The 18,019-nt window shown below is 33.7% G+C and overlaps 1 protein-coding gene across 17 annotated transcripts in view; it reads left to right on the forward strand.

Moving 5' to 3' along the window:
• enox2 (ecto-NOX disulfide-thiol exchanger 2) overlaps positions 1–18,019 on the forward strand; it is a 403,572-nt gene that overhangs the window by 185,634 nt on the left and 199,919 nt on the right. For 16 of the 17 annotated variants that reach the window (XR_015507402.1, XR_015507399.1, XR_015507401.1 and 13 more), the window contains one exon: positions 8,081–8,224. Coding sequence is in view for 6 of the 17 variants with exons in the window: in XM_087281444.1 (XP_087137570.1) it covers positions 8,081–8,224 (144 nt within the window). In the remaining 11 variants the exon portion in view is untranslated. Of the gene's footprint in view, positions 1–8,037; positions 8,225–18,019 lie in introns of all 17 variants that reach the window. The other variant, XM_087281447.1, reaches the window with a different exon arrangement.

The raw sequence follows: 18,019 nt of genomic DNA on the forward strand, positions 1-18,019 counted from the left end.
GTTACGAATATAGTAGTGTTGCTGTTAAAACTTTCAATGATCCATCTTGAGCCATGTTGTTTTCCTGACCCGTAATGCTTTGGTTGAATTATGGGAATAGTGTACCTGTATATTAACCTGGGAATGAAAAACAAAACTGGGTACAAAGAGGTGGTGTTATTATTCTCACAGTTCATCTATTGAATATTAAGTGGAAACTTATTTAAATTAACTAATTACTTTCAGAAGACTATGAAAAATCATACAAGTTCTCCACAGCAATGATATGGACATATACTGAATATTACGGTAGGGGAGAGCGGGGACGAAAGTAACATGAGACGACAGTAACAAAGCGATTTTCTCAAAGCCCTGACATTTGCTTTCCAGGCTATAACAGGACATTCAGCATGCAACTCTTGATGAAGCTCCCAAATATTACCTGATTTCAGGACCATGTCCATGTTAGGTCCAAATTTCAGTTTTTAAGTGCAGAAAGTACATTATTGTAGCGGTTCTTTTTTCTCGAAAGTTGTGTTTCTCTTTTTTAAAAGTAATCAAGACCCTTTAGACCAGTGGTTCTCAAACTGTGGTACGCGTACCACTAGTGGTACGCGGGCTTCCTCCTAGTGGTATGCGGAGGAACCGCTGAACAATGAAAGAAACAATTAACACTTTTAATCCTTTAATGCGTAATATAACATCGATGTGATCAGCATTGGCTGTTTTGTGAAGCGTACGATCACAACGCTTTGCTTAGAATGTTTATTTTAGTGCATTGTGTCATAAGCTGTTATAAATCATTTCCCGAAGTTTAAGAATTGATTCTGAAGCGTGATTTGACTGACATGAAAAATGGCCAATCACAGTCGACCTTGTCTAGTTGCGTGAAACGTAAGGGCGGGACAAATGCTTTCTGTGTTGCAGAGATAGAAAAAAACAACTTAAAAACAAATGTTTTGTTGGATTAATGCTTCTCGGATGTTTTCTCTATAGTGATGTCTAGCAGAGTAATTAAACCGCGGACATATTTCCTGTCTTTTTGATGATCTACAAGCACGTTTCGCTCTCCGACAGCCAGTCGACTCGCCTCTGACCTGTCACTCCTCTAAATACATTCTGAATGGCGGCGCGGGAATGCAGGTATTGCGCAATAACTCATTTCTGCAAATGTGGCGAGTGCTTTATTTTAACACGAGAGCGCATTCATGTACGCAAATCGCTAAAACAGATATGTGAGCTTTTAAATAGGCTTTTTTTTTTTAAATGAACTGCAAGTCCTCTCAGGATCGCCTGTGTGCTCAGATTGAATACAATCGCGATCTTTTCACTATTAAAGTAGACATTATTTATCTTTGTTCCTTGACTAAATTTAGTCAAAAGTATTCAAAGTTATTAAGTATTAGTAGTATTAGTAAAAATTAATAGATTGATACTTGATCGATGACAATGCTAATGGTCTTCTTATTTGGCTGTGTTGTGAAGTGAAATTTACTTTTAGCAAAGGTGTATTTTTTTTTTTCTTTACGACAAAATAATTATGCTGGAAATGTTTCTGGATGAGGTATTTGTGTGATTTATACATTTAGCTGTATTCTGATCTGTCTTAAAGCATTACAGCTCAAAGCAATCCGTTGTTACTTATTGTTTTTTTATCAAAATAACAATAAGGCTCTTAAAGCACTGCTTTGATAAATGTAGTGTCGTCATATTTCAAATACCTCAAGTAAAATGAAGTCATTTGTTTTATTTTATTTTTTTTTACTGACAGTGTACTTGTATTTTTTTTTAAGTTTCTATTTTAGATTAGGTTAAATGTAAAATAAAATCTACATGTGATGTACAGCTTTTTAAGAAACAAATGTGCCATATTGTAAAGAAAAATAGTGTAAAATATGTAAATAAAAGGCTAAATTAAATCTTTTTACCATATACTTCAATTAAACCTTTCAAAGCTTGTAAATATCGTTTAAAAAAATGGGCAAAAAGTGTCTCTATGGCCTTAAAGATTATTTGGTAGTTTTACCAGTGCTATTGAAAAAGATTAATTGTCATGAAAGGAAAAATCGACCATACTTTCTTTGTTAGTGCAATTTCCTATACATGTAGCTTTGGGATTTAAGCAATTAAACCATTCAATCAGGTTTCGACGTAAAAAAAGTTATTTCATAATGAAAATCAGATTTTTTTTTTCAAAAGTAACCAACTAGTACTTTTTAAAAGAGTACTTTGTACTTTTACCTAATATTAATATTATTTACTAAAATTTGTGTTATTTTAGCAGTGTAATAGTATTTTTCCTTGAGTACAAAAAAAAATTCACAAGCATTTAGTGCAGGTTTATTATATTATTAATATATGATTATTTAATATTATTTTTATGTTTTTTATTTGTATCTATTCCTATGCAATGTTTTATGGGTTGCTGAGAATACTTTTCAGGTCTTCAATACATGTCAGTCTTGAAAAAAAAAAAAATAGGTGCTGGAATTGATTTTCATTAGGCTGTGCCTGTATAAACCCTGTCATATGTACATTTCACATATATTTCAAGATTTGTCTGAAAGTGTAGGAATGTGACATATAGCCTATATTTATAAGGTAAAAGCAACATCTCCAGCTTTTGATGAATAGGCTACAATGAATACTTTAGATTTAAGTACAGCAGTCTTCTTTTTACTTTTTAAGAACAACGCTATTTTTTAATGAACTTTTAAAAGCACATTTTAACAAAAACTTTTTTTTTTATCTGCAAGCACAGTTAATGTTCAGACTATTTCAAATGTTTAAAGTGACTGATGATAATACATATTCTTAATAATAGGAATAAATCTGCATAGTTTTTAAACTGTGCACACCTGTAGCTGCTTAATTAGGCTTATGACGCTATTTTTTAATACTGGTTAAAAAATAGCGTCGTAAGGTGGTACTTGGAGTGACAATTTTTTTCTAAGGTGGTACTTGGTGAAAAAAGTTTGAGAACCACTGCTTTAGACCCTTTAATCAAACAAATTTTTCAAGGTCAATTTTTTAAATTACTTTCCCTACCGCGTGTGGAGTCACGTAACACTGCTCTGGCTGGTTTATACTTCTGCGTTGAGCACACGCGTATGATCCGGCATAGCCTTCGTGAAGTTGCATAGCCTACTCTTCTATAGGAACCCTACACCTTATACTTTTAACATGAAAAACATTAAAAAATGATTTATTTTGTTTCTCAGTTTTTTATTTTCACTTCTTTATAAGAAAAAAAAATGACTGTTCATTTGAGACCATAGGTGTTTTAATTTCATTTGTTCAGTGTTGATGTTCAATAAATAATCTTAGATAGTAGAGAGTGTGTGTTTCCTTCAATTATTTTAAAATCAAGTAATGCACCCTTCATTCAAAAATCTCTCACTTATAATATGTGAGCATATTTACTGTACAAAACCTGCCAGTGAACGATGAGGGCAAAAACATGAATTATAATAATAATTGTTCATTAATTGTAATCATGTTAAAATGTTCAATCAATCGAGATTTTGATTTTAGGCCGAATTGCCCAGCCCTAGTAACCAATCTACAGGTTGTTTAGTGCAATAACATTCTTAAAGTGGAAGTGAAGCAGTCAGTCAAGCTTACATTATTTTGTAAATTAAACATTGGGCTAAACTAGGCTTTGCAGTCTCCATGTTCATGTTTCACTATATCTGTTCAGCTGAGGGAACGGAACCAACCCTGTGACGTCAGACACAGCAACATTCCAGGATGACGATGCCCTTGCACTAAAAGCTATAGTAAAACATACCCTTTTACTTCAAAATGGTTACATTAATCGAGTTTGTTTAATATATAGTGAGAAACCAATTTACAAGATAATGTTAACTTGACTGAGTGCTTTACTTCCACTCTAAGTTTACAATGTCTGAGTTTTTCAGTTTAAAGTAAATCAGGTTTGAATGGTTATTCATGTCCCACTGCCATACCTTATTTTTCACTTCCACATTAGAGTTTCAGAGTTTTGATTTATATATTTTATAAAATTAATGCATATTGCTATAATATATATTTCTTTAAATTGTAAAAAAAGTAAATAACACATTGTGTTGTTGGATTGCTTTTAAAAAAAAAAGGAAAATGAAAATGCGGTTTGCAGTGTGTTTTTTTATCTTAAAAAACGGACAAAATATGTTTGTAGTTAACATTAACAAGGTCCGTCACACTTTATTTTGATGGTCCGTTTGTTGAATTAAAGTTACATTGCATCTACAAACCAACTAATTCTCATTAGATTATAAGTAGGCTGTTAGGTTCTGGTTGGGGTTAAGGTTGGTGTAAGTTAACATGTACTTGCAAAGTGTCTTATAGTCAGTTGAATGTCTGTTTAGCAACAGTATCACCAGATATTAAGCAGTCTACTAATACTCAAATGGACCATCAAAATAAACTGTTACCATAGGGTCATATTCAGATATGTTTAAAATAAACCAAATTAACCAGTAAATCTAGTAAATACTGTTGTGTTACTTTTGACCCACCCGTGTGTTACTTTTCTCCCTACCAAATGGATCAAAAGTAACAATGTGCAATTTGTTTAAAGTGGAATTAATTTGAAGTTGTTCTACATTTTTTCAAAATACCACTTGATATTGATAGACCACACTTATGAGTTAGTAACCACAGCAAAAATGTATTTCTGTATTTTCTTATTTTATGACAAATGGTACTTTTATCCCTGCTCTCCCTACTCTAGTGAATACTGGAATTTTCCCAAACTGGAAGTGTAACCAATGATTTAAAACTCAGCAGTCACATGCAGAAAAAGAGTTCATACAGTATAAGGGATGATTACAGATTGTTTAATGATAAGCCATGTTTTTTTTTTCTATAAAAAAATGCTGTGTTCCACACAATTGTTTTGTGTTGGGATAACATAAATTAAGTTATCTTATTAGTTTTTACAAATTTGAGTGGATTGAACACTTAAGAAATGTATTGCTTCAGCTTATTTTAAACAAGTAGTTTGAACAAACAGCTGTAAAAACATTGCATATCTTACGATGTGACCTTTGCGGATTCGCACATTGCGATATCGATGCTGAAATGATATATTGTGCAGTCCTGTTGTTAACTAAAATAAAATATAAAATAGTCACAATAAGCGAAAAGCAAAAAAGTAAACGAAACTCAAATTCAAATAAGCTGAACAAACATAAATTTTTGGTTTGGTCGACTCTGGATGTGTTCTGTCAACTCTTGATAAACTAAAACAAATATTGAAACTAAATGTAAAAAAACTAAATAGAAGTGTCTTTACAATATACAATAGACACTAAAACTAACAAAACCATTAATCAAACAAACTAAAACTACCCTGAAATGAAGAGCAAATTTAAAAAAAAGGACAGAATAGAAACTTATTTAAAAACGCTGAACTATAATATCCTTTACTGGACATAAGAGCACTATAAATAACACTATAAATAGTTTGATGCAATTTCAAAAGCATTCAATAACTGAGACAAATCACATCATCTTGCATTTGAGTAAAGCAAGAAATGTTAATGTGTGTATTCCTGGGGAGGTCATTGTATGAATCAAATGCTGCTGAAGGGATTGTATTTTTACATGTATATTGCTGTAACTGTGTCGTTTTTATACGCATATTTGATTTTCTTAAGTTACTGTTTACAAAGAATATGTTCACAGGGATTAATGTTTATGGTGTTTATGCTCACAAAATTATTGTTAAAAAATTATTATTCTTTAAATTTTCAGGTGTGTGTTTTGTGTACGCATGCATGTACATTTATTTTTGGGCATTTTCAGCTCATTTTACCCATAACCATGATCCCTATAATTGTGATATTACATTTTTTATGTGGTTTCATCTTTAGTTTGATAGTATTGTTGACTCTAATGCTCACTGCATAGTTGAATCTGTTCTCTCTTTTTGAATGTCTAAAACGGAAATGGAGGGAGCCCTTGGGTATTGATTGCTGTCTCAAGAACACTGCTTAATTTAGCATCAGAACCTGCAGTCAATTTCTGTAATGGAATTCACGGAGGGGTTAATAAAGAATGAGAAGGAGAATGTGTGGTGTGGATAATCCTGTCTTTGTGGCTTTCAGAGCAGAAATATGCCGCCATTGAAATGAAGCTACACCATTAAATTAGTCTTAAAGGGCCATTTCTGTCCTCACTTCATGAATCATTCTCTAGCAGACTAGACGGAAACATAGGAAACTTTTAATCAGTTCTTTCCACTTTGGGTAGTTTAGGTACTACTTCAGACTGTTTGCACGTTGACTGTTCTTTTACCGTATACATTTGACACACAGTGTACATTTATAATGTAAGGAGCTCTCTTTAAGTAGAAAAAAGTTTAGGTTTTAATCACTTGAGATTTAAAGTGAGGAATATATATATATATATTTTTTTTGTGGTGTGTAACGAGCTTGACTGAACTTTTTGATACCAAAGGCCCACAAAAAAATCTAGAGACCTTCTTCTTTATATTGATCATACAAACTATTTACTTTGTTATTAAGTTATCACTACCATGTGAGAAATATTGTAAAAAGTAAAATAGCATTTTATTTCATTCATTCATTCATTCATTCATTCATGCATCATCTTTCTTTCTTTTTAAAACTTTCAGTTAAATTAATTGATCATTCACATGATTTCTGACCTGTGTTTAAAAATAAAAAAGGGTTAAAGTACTTGCTGGCGATTGTTATTGCAAAATAAAGCCCAATATGCTTATTGGTAACCCAACGCAGAGCTGATGGAGCATGTACTAACCTTCTGTATCTATTAGTCATAATATGGCACCAGACAGTAAGAAAATGAATAGCTGGCATAAAAAAATGGCTAAATGGAGCATACACTAATCTATAATTTATTCACAAATTTATCTATGATTCATTTAGTCAATAGTTTTTCTTGCAAAATGGTCAAAAGCAAAAAGTGTGGCGGGAAAGTATATAAATATGAATGTAAATGTATGTATATATACAGTAGATGCCAGGGGTCAACAATAAGGACTGCCCGGTGGCCCAGGGTCAGCGTTAGAGATACTCGGGAAAAACATGCATGAAAATACAGTTTTAGAATTCAGAAACAGTTTGTGCTTTTAAGCCTTTAAATGTAGCTTCTCTGTGATGCTGTAAACACCATATTGATTTTCAGTTCCTTTTATCCGATTGGATGTTTTGAGCAAGTTGTTTTTTTCCATAATCTGGTAACAGCCAGTATAGTAAAGAGACAGTAACATGGAAGAAACATCAACTTATGAGGCTAAACGCAAATGTCTGTTTTTAATGTCTTGAAAGCAGACATTTACAGGATACAACATGGCAAAAAAATTAATTGATGTTTTGCAGTTTGCTGTTAGTTTGGCAAGTCAGCCACCTTTTGTTAAATAATTTCCAACTGCAATACAATACCTGCATGTTTTCTATACTGCTCTTTTTGTTTTCATGACACTTTGAATTTTAAAACATGAAAAAAAAAAATTATTCTAGATTCACAGACATTGTCAGGGCAAGTAAAGATCTGAACCACTGGCCCGATCAGGTCAGTAGTAAAAATACTTAGCGTTAACCCCTGGACGTGAATGTTTTCTCTCAAAATCAAGTTGATTTGATGTACCCAGGTGAGCCTTTGTTATTCAGTCGTTGTTTTGTCTGAATAAAATACCTTGGGTTTTTGCAACTGACAAATCACGGTCAAGTATTCCAGAAAGCTTAATCCTTTCTATTAGCCACTTTCTGTGGTTGAAGCTGAAAACATGAGAGCTAATGAATATTTTGGTAGGTTGTTCCATATCTTTCAATATACCTGATGCTTGAAGCCTGAATGTGTCTGATTTGAATTTATGTTCATTTAGTGCTATAGGTAGTAGTAAAGAAACAGGTAGAGTTGATCGATTTATGTTTGTGTTTGACCACCAAACATTATTTTTCTCTTTGAATTTGGGGCTAAAATTGACAAAGAAGAAGAAGAAGTTGAAACATGGTTTTGTGTTTAAAGGAAGAAAGCACAATCCAGACTGATCAGAATGCCTGACAGAATGATCAAACTCACCAAGTTTATCTGTTCTTTTCCTCTGCAGGTCTAAATCCGCTGCCTTTTGATCCTGCCACAAACAACGAACCGCTACAATTCAACAGCTCCAATGGTCCTCTGGTCTCTGAGTGTCCACTGGAAAACGGAACAGAAAACAGCAAAAAGAGAAAGAGACCCAACCTTCCTCCAGGTAGGCTTAATGATTTCCTCTAAGCCCCAAACCACACTCATTCACACTCATCAAGCCCCCCAGTCGTTAACTCTATTCACATTGTTATTTCTGCTGTTGCTCTTTTCTTGACCTTTGAATGTGGGAGGTGAAGGCCTGAGGGTCCGCTGTATTCTGTGAGATGTTCACTTCAAATTATCGCCTTCATTAAAACGTCAGAACAGAAACCTCGGGGTATTTCCACTTTTCCGCTTGCTTTGATATCATAATTTGACATGAACATTTATGAGGTTAATAAAAACGAAAACTTAATTAAAATACACATGGAATACAACACAAAATAATGTGGGTGAACAAATAAACAAGCAGTCCTTATTTCCATAGAGTTTCAGGCATTCTTGCTTGTATCTCATCACAATTATAAGTTTCAGTTTGCTGTGTGTATTTTTAATGTGCAGAGGAGAGTTAGAGAGCCACTGGATATATGCCAGTCATGAAGAGAGACTCTGTCTGCTGCTGATGACCTTCAGAAACACACTTGAAAAGTGACGCCCAGGGATTTTTTTTAAAAACCTTTCTATTACAGGTTGGCTTAAATGAAGACCATTTATATTCATGATAATGTTAATGGCACACTAATTAATTGAATTATGATTAGCTGAAAAAGAAATGGATCTTGGAAAAGCTACTCTTATGTTTCTGGTTGTCAGGGAGACTTAATTGGATCAGATTAATAGTTGATGTTCATTAGAAAGTCTTTTTCCTCTTTAGCATTTATAAAAAAAATACACATGCATGGCTATAGATATGGCCCTGCACCACAAAACAGATGTTGCTATGTATATTTTTGATCCATATTGATGCGTTTAGACGTATTTAATGCTACAGCACATTTGTTACTATTTTTTCCAAAGCTGCTGGAGTTATTAACTGTAAATTTATTGCAAGTACAATATCTCTGTAGTTAAATTCCTTGCTGATGGATACAATGAAAACAGTCCTGAAATTGGGAGCTTTGTCACACATCCTGCAGGACACAACCAGTGCATGTCCTACACCAGGTGACCCGTGAAGAATCCAATGTGGATTTAAACTGAGCATCTACTCTAGCCAGGAGTTCTAGACACTTAATGGACAGTAACATCCTGCTCAGAGAACATTAGCTGCCAGATCCAACAAAACACTGAATCTGTTATATCTGTTTTATGTTTGTCTATAGCATAATGGAGCATAATGTAAGGGCTACTGAGGGAAATGCATTTTCATTTTAAATGTGAATGATCCTTCTTGTCAGTTATATTTAGTTTGAACAAAATAGGTCACTTAATAGGGTACAAACTACATTGTTTCACTCAAACTAGAGAAAGTTTAATCCCGGGCTCAAATAACAATTTTAAAGCATATATCCATTGTCTGTACAAAATTGATATATATATATATATTAGGACTCAGAATTGATTCAGATGAATATAAATTGATTTAGATTCTAATCAAGTTCTAAACTTTTAATTCACAAACTTTCTGAAAACAAAACTTTCATAATTGTGCGCTGCTTTAAAAACAAGCAGGCCACAAAGTCGGAGTGCGCTCCGGCACCACTCATAAACACAACAAATAAGTTATAGTTTTAGTAATTTAGTGTACAACCAACAAACCAACCTTTTTTTCCTTTTGGAAAATTACAGTATCACATATTCTAGGAATCAAACTCCAAAGATTTTCTTGATTTTTGCATAATGATAACTGCACCATACTGAGGTTTTTATTTTATAGCTTATAAAACATGTATGCAAATTAATCCAATATCTAATGTAAACAACTAAATATGTATATGCTGTAGTAGCCTATACTTTACAAAAAGTCAACATATGAGCCTTGTCATTGTCTTGCATCACACACAGCACGCACACATGAACCGGGAGTAAGAGAGGAAATAAAAGCACACCAGCTCTAAGGTAAAATCTGACGCTCAAGACATAATTTTTTAAATAATGACTTCTATTAAAAATGTTGACAAAGGTTTGTGATGTAAGAATAACTGAGGAGCATTAATTAATATAATATTTTCCGTGGAGGAATCGATTTGAGGCAGCCTGTTATTTTTGTTTGACGAAAGAATAAAAACATACTGTAGGATGGGAAAAAACAGCCTATGCTGGTTTTTGAAAAGGATTCAGTCATCCTTAAAAAGCATTTTTTAAGCTGTTGGTAACACTGCAGATGCGTGAAGATGTTCTGTTAATAAGTTATGTTGTTAATTTGTTCACTTGTTAAAATAAATCAGTATTTAACAATGCAATATTTAATGTGTCACACAAAATAGACATTTTTCTATTTTTATTTATTTATATAGTGAAAAAAATACATTTATTAATCAACAGGACTAACAACACAACATATATAGTGCTTTAACATTGTGTACATATGAACTAAGACAAAAAAAGAAGAAGAAAGAAAATGAAGACAACATGAGTGGAATACAAGCAAACCCTGACAGCATCACCATCATTTTGTCCATTTACAATTATACTTGGCTTTAAATTAAGTTTTATTTTTTCCAAACTAAGGAAATGTAACACTTCATTGGCCCACTGTTTAAAAGATAGGGGAAATGACTGTTTCCAATTGATAAAAATCAAATTAATTAATATTATTCTGAACAGTTAACAGTTATTATTGGGTTGTCGTTGGTAAAATTAACCGAAATGAGCATCCCCAGTTTGTGCTTATGATGATCAGTAAAAAGGAGTGCAAAAAAGATATCTGATCAACATCCATATTGCTGTTGACATTATAGTTGTGTTATCAAAGCAATGGCGGACACATTTGTCTTACATTCGAGAACTCCCTTATCAGCACCACCATGGAAAATAAAACTGTTCATGCTGAATGGCCCGGATTTGAACGGTTAAATACTTAAGAAATCTAAAATGCTTTTATATTGCTCAAAGGTTCATCACCTGCGCTTGCCATGTTATTTTTTTTTTTTTGCATAATATTGAGCAAGGTAAAGAAAAGAGAGATACAGCGAAGATGGCTAATGATTATAAGACCCATGTTAATCATAGATGTTCATTGTTATCAGAAATACAGAAAAACTCTTTATTCGAGACTTTTAAATATCAATTGTATAGACCAGGGGTCAACAATCTCGTTCCTGGGGGTCCGGTGCCCTGCACGGTTTAGCTCCAACTTGCCTCAACACACCTGCCTGGGTGTTTCAAATATAGTAAGACCTTAAATAGCTTGTTCAGGTGTGTTTGAGGTAAAAACTGCAGGACACCGGACACCGGACCTCCAGGAATAAATTTGGTGATCCCTGATATAGACCATAGTTCAAAATAAAGGCTAATCATTAAAAAAATCCCAGCCTCAGTAAATATGTCATCTAAAATCTAAACTCACCATCTCTCAACATCCCATCTTCTGCCATGCAATAAAATTGCCCTTCCACAATCATAGATCATTCATGGGTGGCTTTTCTGGCCACTGAACCTGCATCTTTCCACTTGAAAGTCTATTAGTCGCTTAATAATTGTAAATATTAGCCCTGGTATGTTTCCACTCATGCTGTTCTATGTCAATATGGTCTCCATTTGATGTCTGCCACTCTGATCTCCAGACCCCTTGATGGTCATTTTTCCCTCAGGAACACTGTCGCCATTCATGACTTGAAGTGACTCTGATTAGGGATAAATGGCAGCAAGTGACGGTGAGCAGAGCTTCTCATTGTCATATATTCTCATAGAATTGATACAAATGGAAGTAAAATGGGCTCATATTGTGTTCTGGTCATGGTGAAGAGCTGCTTGTGCAGATCAAAGCTAGCCAGTGAGCTTTAGATCAAAGCTTCCTAGCGCTAATCTAATCTGGCCATTTCAGAACACTTTTTTTTTTTTTTTCCTTTAGTGCAAGGACGTCATTTGAGAAAGGCTTAGATGAGCTGTATTCACCATACACTGAATATTTAGACACTCCAGAGTCTGGCTGTTGAAATGGAAGTCGGTGTGGTAATGGCTTTTTTAATAATGGGTGGGAAAAAGTTGTATTGTTCTGCTAAGGTTGAAGAAGGACTTTTATGATTTTGTTGTGTGTTATTGTTGTGATTTAGCAATGTGGCACCCATTTAGGCAGCACTTAGAACTGTGATCTTACATTGTAGCATTGCTGTATGATTAGTTGATAAAAGTTTGTTAAACCGATTCAAAGAGCCACACAACCTTTTCTCAAATCACAGGGATTCGACTATGTCTATTCTATTATTATAACGTTTGATCACATGAACAATGTGTTCACACTTTCTTTGACCTGAAACAGACAAATAATTCATTTAAGTTCCTTTATAGAAAGTAAGCATGATTTTACAGTACTTTACAGTTAAGAGTAATGTTATTAGAGTTGTTATTAGAGGTAAAAAACAATAGCTGTTCTCACTAATAAAATTAGGTGCATGTAACTTATTATTAATACGTTTTGTTCACCTTACAATATTTTAACAAACAATCCCAACTTTTTAGCACATTAAGTTGTTAAACTAAATAGATTAAAGTAATCTTGATTCACAATAATATGCATTTATAACTTTTGACTGGTCATGTGTCAAAAGCAAGTTAATGATAGAGAATGGTGATGAGAGAGAACTGAGAAAACAGGTGGAAGAATTCAAAATTAAGCATAATTGGACATAAGCATAATAAATCTGAGAGCTTTTTCTATTCTTTGATGTTCAAAATGTATAAATATGTTATTATATTTTAATATATTAGTATTAATAAATCTAATAATATTATATGAATATATAAATTTTTATTATAAAATATTTATATAATAATAATAATAATAATAATAATACTATTAAGTTAAATAATATTTATATAATAATAAATAAATAAAATTATATACATTTTATTTATTTATTTTTTAATTTTTTAATTTATTTATTTATTAAATCTTCGTTGAAAACTATTTGTTGAGGCTAAATATCAACTTCAAAATAAACAGCTCTGGGATTAAGTAAGGTATTGCTTTTTGTCGTTACTTAAATGTTTTAGTTCAGTTTAGTTCAGATCATTTTAAGACAATTGTTTTCCTAATATTTTTCTAGTAATGTGAACACTGATAAGAAGTTACCACAACTAATTATTTTGAGTCAACGGTACTGAAGTTTACTTTATTAAGAAGTTGTAAATACAAACTGTTTTAAGTTATGCTCACTTAATTAATACACTACTTTACTTGGAAATTTTAAGGTAGTCGGTTTCCTCACTTTTTCTAAGTAAGGTCAATTTATTACATTTTACAGTGTCAAAGTAATGTCTGTATGGAAGAAATGTACAGTGTTGGTAATAATGCTATTCAAGCAAGATGAACATGGTTAAATTGACGATTCCATTTTTTTAATCATGATTACAATGTAAGGACAATTTTTAAGTATTCTGAAATTTTCAGAAAAGGCCGAGTCCAAACTGGAGCTGGCATAATCTCAGATTATCCAGGTATCCTTAGGTAGAAACATAATGAACATGGATAAAACTTGCACAGCTGTTTTTCATAATATTTCAAATAAACATTATGTTCTATTTACTTTAACATTTGATCCTGGACCACAAAACCAATCATAAAGGTCACGGTTTGAGATTGTTCATAATTTAGAAAAATATATATTCTGAAAATGGAATTAATATGATTTCCACTGATATGTGGTTTGTTAGGAGAGGGCAGGGGCCCCCAACCCTGATCCTGGAGATCTACATTCTTGCAGAATTCAGCTGCAACCTTGATCAAACACACTTGTCTTTAGTTACCAATTGCTCCTTCGGATCCTACAGTACTTATGCCGTCAGCACACTTAAGTTTGATCATGTGAAATTCTGTCGTACGGGGCTGTGAAAAGGGGCAGGAATAAACAAAATGATTAGACAATTCAAAAAGCTAGCGATAGGCCCATATTTTACATTTTTGTGCAGAGAGGTCATGTTTTGATCTTCGATTGGTCTCATGGTGTCACATGATGCAATTTTTCTTTTCAGAGTTCACCAAGCTTGAACTGCTACGCAATGAACTGTGATACTTGTCGCACGAGCTTGCGTTTCCAGTATGTCACATTTGCATGCACATGAATGCAATTCTATAGGGATAAAAGTGCAGTGTGGCCACAGCTTTAGTTGGTTTAGTTGTGTTTTATCAGTGTTGAAGCTAAACAATGCATTAAGGTATATCTTCAGGAACAGGGCTCAGCACCCCTGATTAAAGGAATTTGTTGAAATTCCAAATTAAGTTGTAACCAATTCAACTTTCTAGACAAAAATTTGGTGTTGATATATTTACACATTTATTGATATATTTGGACATTTACAAAAATCTTCATGAAACATGATATTTGCATAATACTCTAGTTATTTTTGCCTGGAAATGTTTGAATTGGCTATTTTTATAAATATTACTGTTCAATTCAAAAGAGTTTTGTGGTCCAGGGTCACATCTGTCTGTAATATGGAGTATTGACATAAATAATGTGAAAGCTTAGCTAAAAAATATTAAATTTAAATTTGAAGAGTGTCTGAACTTGAAGTTGTTATGAATCACCTTCATTATTTAGTCTTTTTAGCTTTAGTGTTATTTAAATTTTGTTACAAAGATAAACCATGAAAGTACGGAGAACATATTATACTTCATATATGGCTAAAATTTAAATTTTTCATATGCTTACCAGAAATGAGTAGTGAACAATGTGTTGCTGTGGTGGTAGAGTAATACAATGAGGACAATGAGTAGTGGTAGTTAGAGTTTGGGTTCATTGCTACTGACAACAGTATACTTACATGTACACAAATAACCTGATTGTATCATAGTTGTTTGTCAGATCTCAGTGTTTCAAGTTCTGTTACATGCTGGTCACACTTAGGCATTGTTGCTTTACAAGAAGATTCTTATACATAGCTTCTAAAATGCACTTCCTAATTTATCCAGAATTGTGAGGCTCTACGTCACAGTGTTGGCTTAGTGATGAGCTGCATTAGTCTCACAGACAATGTAAGATTTAATCTGGCTTGTAACATCCCCAGATCTCACTCCCTTATTACTCATTCTAATCTCCCTTAAATAAAAGCACCGAAAGCCCCCAAAATAAGCCATTTGTAGTGCGCACAACACTAATATTGGCTCAACTCAGTGGGAAGCATGCAGTTTTCTTCTCAGTTGCACTGTGCAATTAGCACCTGTCTGATTTGTTAAGCCCTTGATTATGCTCACTGAGTCACGAGACCATTGTTTGAATGCCTCGGTTTCTATAAACCCACTATTGCTTCGCAGCCACTCTAAATAGTTGTGTGTACGTGTCTGCTTAGCAACCACGAGCCACTTAATGGGGTTTCTTTTTGAACAACGGCAGCAGTTTTCCTTCCCCGGCCTGTCATTATGCCGTGCTCTTATCCGCCATGACCGTGCCTGATCAATCCGCTCCCTGATGGAAACACATCTAAATGATGAAAATTTGCAGCATCTGGAGCATAATGCATTCAGCCGCTCTGATGTCCTCTGGCAACACAAGACAGAGTCGCTCCTCTGAGGAGTGGAGCTAATGCAGGGGCGTGGACTAATTACCAGGCATGCAGATTTACTCTCGTTAAAGCATTATAATGGATAGATTCATCTCATTAGCGCTGGCACTCCATTAGAAGACCAGCCCCCCCTCCACCCGCCCCATTGGTGTTGATGTAACTGGATAACGGATGCACTGCAGAGAGCGAGTGGGTGAGATTCTGCGTGCTCGCTTCTAGGACAGTTGGCAGGTTTTTTACAGCGTGACCTAAACTCTCTGTTGCTCGAACTGTGAGCTTCTTGCTGCTTTTAGCCCCTTAATTGCTGTCCATTTTATGTACTCTGTGTTTACTGTGTACGCTGAAAAAAAAAGTAATTTTGACTACAACAAGAGATACATCTAATTAAACATGGGATTTTTGGACTAAAAGAACTTGTTGAACTCTGATAATTTTTTGTGTGTTTACAACTCATCGTTTTGTGCATCAAAGTTGTTCTAAGCCAAAATGTATAGTAAACATAGGTCTGGGCGATATTGCAAAAAAAAACAAAAAAACAATGGTAATGTTTTTATTAATACAATTAGGAATTTTAGGATTTTTTTACATTTAATTACTTTAATTTAATTTACCAACATTACTAAAGCAAGCAGTTTTAACTGTCGAAAACAAAAAAATCTAAACAAAATATCTGATCTCATTATAATAAAATAAGTGTCAAAGAGACTGTTAAACTTGATAAATAAAATGTGTGCACACTACAAAGTGTGTGCAATGGTAAAGTTAGATCAACATCTATGAGGTGTGAATAATAATAATAATACAGTAAACCTCAAACTCTGTAAACAAAACAAATTATGATTATCAAGTCTGAGCTTTCAAGTAAATGAACCAATCTTCATTGTTCAAGTACATACTGCAACATTACTAAATGTGAAGTTGAATGACTACATTACCCCCATGTTAAAAAGTCTTACAGATGGGGAGCTAGTGGCTGGGATGCAAAAGAAAAGAAACCCAAAAGCCACTTTGGCAACATCCTTATAACCTTTTTTATTTACAATCTCCACAATGTATGCTGCTTTACGGCACACACTGCTTGCTCACCATGTGTGTGTCGCTCCCCTGTGCGCATCCTGCAAGTTACACATCTTCATTGAAAATGGCAAACTTACACCCTAAGCTTATTGGCATTGCCTCTAGTGCACACGCTCAGCGGCCACATTTTAATAAAACTATAGAGCTTCATTGCATATTTCAAATCAACAACAACATCTAAAGAGACCTGTATCATTGCTTTTGTTCCTTATGTTCTAATAACTTTTAAAGTATGTTATTTCCAGTTTGCTCTAGTTACTGTGCATGCACAGAGTATTTCTATAATCTATTTTACAGCTGTTTAAATAGAAACCATGTGGTTACAAATCTGGAGACAACACCCAACAAAAACTGGAGGATGACACAGAAATGCCATGATATTTGATTTGATGTTATATGTTGTTATTTTTCCTGTTAAAAGTAATACACAGTCGTTGCCAAATGGCAGGCTGTAGTGAATAAGTGAACCTATACAAACCATTACCCTAAAGCTAAAAATATTCACTTATGTCTAACTTTACTGGAAATCGTAACTTTCTTTGTAGTGGTGGTCATATTGAGTGTTGCAATTTACAGCATTTATAGTAATGAACCTTTATAGGAGTGAATTGTATATATCCACATTCTTTGCTACTGTATGTGCTCGATTGTTTTGATATTATGAATATTGACCCTATTCTTGACGTACGAGGGGACACAGCCATTGGAATCTTTTTGGCTCAAGACTTCCGGTCACATTTACTTCCATTGATTTTTAGATGTTCAAAACAGCTCATTTTTCTGCCTGATGTTGCAAATTTATATTTTCTAATTATGTTATTCTATTTTTTATGTGTTGTCATGAACACTTGTTTATAGACCACATAGTTTGACCGCTTTTCTACTGTTTAATATTCCTAGTCATTTCTCCTCAAGACAACTGAATCAGAAGCTCTGAAACAATCACAACAATGAGTGCACTTCCCGATCGGAGAATAAGGTCAATATAGGGCTTGCATTTGTGAACAAAAGTGCACTTAGTATTAAGATTAACTTTCATAAATCCATTGACAAGTCGACATTTATTACAAGTGTAAGATCATGCCCACGCATACACAGGTATTTCCCCGCTTTTGTTTAAAAAAAAATATCCATACACATTAAAATGCAGAAACGTACTGTAATACATGTGAAGGACATC

Source organism: Danio rerio, chromosome 14 (genome assembly GCF_052040795.2).
Source record: "Danio rerio strain M-AB ecotype USA chromosome 14, GRCz13ab, whole genome shotgun sequence".
NCBI classification, from domain to species: domain Eukaryota; kingdom Metazoa; phylum Chordata; class Actinopteri; order Cypriniformes; family Danionidae; genus Danio; species Danio rerio.